The sequence below is a fragment of the Lolium rigidum genome, chromosome 7 (genome assembly GCF_022539505.1).
Source record: "Lolium rigidum isolate FL_2022 chromosome 7, APGP_CSIRO_Lrig_0.1, whole genome shotgun sequence".
Taxonomy (NCBI): Eukaryota; Viridiplantae; Streptophyta; class Magnoliopsida; order Poales; family Poaceae; genus Lolium; species Lolium rigidum.
This window is the reverse complement of record NC_061514.1, coordinates 334,508,886-334,511,773: the sequence shown is the minus strand read 5'-3', so window position 1 is coordinate 334,511,773 and position 2,888 is coordinate 334,508,886. Positions and strand designations below refer to the sequence as shown.

The 2,888-nt window shown below is 61.0% G+C and overlaps 1 protein-coding gene across 1 annotated transcript; it reads left to right on the top strand.

Moving 5' to 3' along the window:
- Positions 1 to 462: 462 nt before the first annotated feature.
- LOC124673466 (aspartyl protease AED3-like) lies at positions 463 to 1,791 on the top strand. The gene has a single exon (XM_047209544.1). The coding sequence runs from the start codon at positions 463 to 465 to the stop codon at positions 1,789 to 1,791; it is 1,329 nt and encodes a 442-aa protein (XP_047065500.1).
- The last annotated feature ends 1,097 nt before the right edge of the window (positions 1,792 to 2,888 follow it).

Sequence of the window (2,888 nt, the reverse complement as noted above, 5' to 3'; positions counted from 1 at the left end):
CATTCCTCCAACAGACCCGGTGGGAGGCATGGCCACCGCCATGCAAAGACAAGACTTCTCTGCGACGAGCAGGCTGAAACAGAGCTTGCCGACACGAAGCTCGACGCGCCGGGCAGACGTGGAGAGCATTCATTGGCCGAGGGGTCGGAGTCGGCGGCAGACTCAGATCACGAGCTTGCGCAGACGCACGCTGGCGTGCAGGCATGCCGCTCGTCGCGCGTACGACGTATACGGGGTCCAGCTGCGAGAGCATGGCCATCGGCAAATACGTCCAGGGCGAGACCTCACGGGCGCGCCATTGGCCATGGCACGGGCGCTGGCCGTGTTCCATCGCGCGCGTCACGGCTCACGTGCTCCGCTTCCCGCTGGCGCTATATAGCCACATTGTGTCGGTGTGGCACATCCTCACCTCACCGCCACGCTTCAAGGCTAGCTTAGCTCTCGGTTGTTCGTACAGCGATAATGGCGCTCCGCGGCGTCGCTCTGTGGACCGTGGTAGCACTGCTTGCTGCGGTGGCGGCGGCGTCGCATCCGTCATGCCCGGCTACGCCACCGGACTCAGGAGCAACGCTGCAGGTCTCGCACGCGTTCGGGCCCTGCTCGCCGCTGGGCAACGACGCGGCCGCGGCGCCGTCCTGGACGGGGTTCCTCGCGGACCAGGCCTCCCGGGACACGTCGCGGCTGCTGTACCTCGACTCGCTGGCCGTGGCCGGGCGGGCGTACGCGCCGATCGCGTCCGGGCGGCAGCTGCTGCAGACGCCGACGTACGTGGTGCGCGCGCGCCTGGGGACCCCGCCGCAGCAGCTGCTGCTCGCCGTCGACACCAGCAACGACGCGGCGTGGATCCCCTGCTCCGGGTGCGCGGGCTGCCCCACCGCCAGCCCCTTCAACCCGGCCGCCTCCACCTCGTACCGCGCCGTGCCGTGCGGCTCGCCGGCGTGCGCGGGGGCGCCGAACCCGTCCTGCTCGCCCAACACCAAGTCCTGCGGCTTCAGCCTCACCTACGCCGACTCCTCCCTGGAGGCCGCGCTGTCGCAGGACTCCCTCGCCGTCGCCAACAACGTCGTGAAGGGCTACACCTTCGGCTGCCTGCAGAAGGCCACCGGCACGGCCGCGCCGCCGCAGGGCCTGCTGGGGCTCGGCCGCGGGGCGCTGTCGTTCCTGTCGCAGACCAAGGACATGTACGAGGGCACCTTCTCCTACTGCCTCCCGAGCTTCAAGTCCCTCAACTTCTCCGGCACGCTCCGGCTCGGCCGCAAGGGCCAGCCGCTGCGGATCAAGACCACGCCGCTGCTCGCCAACCCGCACCGCTCCTCGCTCTACTACGTCGGTATGACCGGCGTCCGCGTCGGCAAGAAGGTGGTGCCCATCCCGCCCTCCGCGCTGGCGTTCGACCCGGCCACCGGCGCCGGCACAGTGCTCGACTCCGGCACCATGTTCACCAGGCTCGTGGCGCCGGCGTACGCGGCCGTGCGCGACGAGGTCCGCCACCGCATCCGCGGCGCCCCCGTCTCCTCCCTCGGCGGGTTCGACACGTGCTACAACACGACCGTGAAGTGGCCGCCGGTCACGTTCATGTTCACGGGCATGCAGGTGACGTTGCCGGAGGAGAACCTGGTGATCCACAGCACGTACGGCACCACCAGCTGCCTGGCCATGGCGGCGGCCCCCGACGGCGTCAACACGGTGCTCAACGTCATCGCCAGCATGCAGCAGCAGAACCACCGTGTACTCTTCGACGTGCCCAACGGCCGCGTCGGCTTCGCCCGCGAGCAGTGCACCGCAGCCTAGTTATCTGCCGCACGGGAACCGGGCAGGGCCACAGCCTGCCGATCTGCGGCGACGCCACTGTTGTATGCTGGTGCCGATCTGCGGCGACCCAACACCAAGTCCTGCATCTTTGCTGGCCGTGATTTTAATTCTTTTGTAGCGTAGCGTCTAGCGTGTGTGTCGTCTCCATCGGTGTGTCAGCCTTGTTGTGTAAGATCTATCGTGTGTGTATCGCGGTTATTTTTAGCAATTTCATGACGCTTAGGGTTGGGTTCGCCAATCTTCAAGGGCCCTCCCAAATTCGCTTTGCCGCCTATCCTCATTTGTCTGTTTTGTGAGTGAAACCTATTCATCGCCCTACCACTAGGGCTGGATAAAAAGCTCGAAGCTCGGCGAGTTAAATGATTGCTCGTTTGTTCGACTTTGTTGAACGAGCCGAGCTGAGCAGCAGTTTTTGCTCGTTAAGATTAACGAGCTAAACAATTGAGCTGACTATGCTGAGCTACTCGTTAAGATCGGCAACAACCTATGCTTCACCACTTTTGACAGCTTGAGTCCCTTTAGTTATCTCAAATATTTGGCAAGAAGGTGCCAAGCAAAATAGTGCTCTTTAACCATGCTTGAAACTCCTATAGTAGGATCTAAAAACCTATGCTTCCGCTCTTCCTCACCAGGCAATGTTTGGTTTACATTGCCTCCTTAACGATCCTTAACGAGCTGCTCGCGAGCGCTCGCAAGAACATAACGAGTCGAGCTGAACAATCATTTCAGCTCGTTATTCTTAACAAGCTTAACGATCACGAGCTTAACGAGCTGAGCCTTAACGATCCGAGCAGCTCGTTAGTCCACCCCTACCTACCACGGCCCCGATGATCCAGGCCGCGGCCGCCTGAAAAAACTATGTAATAGCAAGATATATAACTTCAAGCACCAAAACTATCGCACAATGAAGTGCATAAGTAAATAGTTCAGGAATAAGAATAATAATAGAGACGATGCATCCTGAAGTTAACTTCCCAAAGGAAGCTAGTCTTCGTTGGATCGGTGTGTAAACACAATGCCCTTCCAAGCGCAACAATGCTTCACTGTAATCTTCTTGCTCTCATGTACAATGCAAG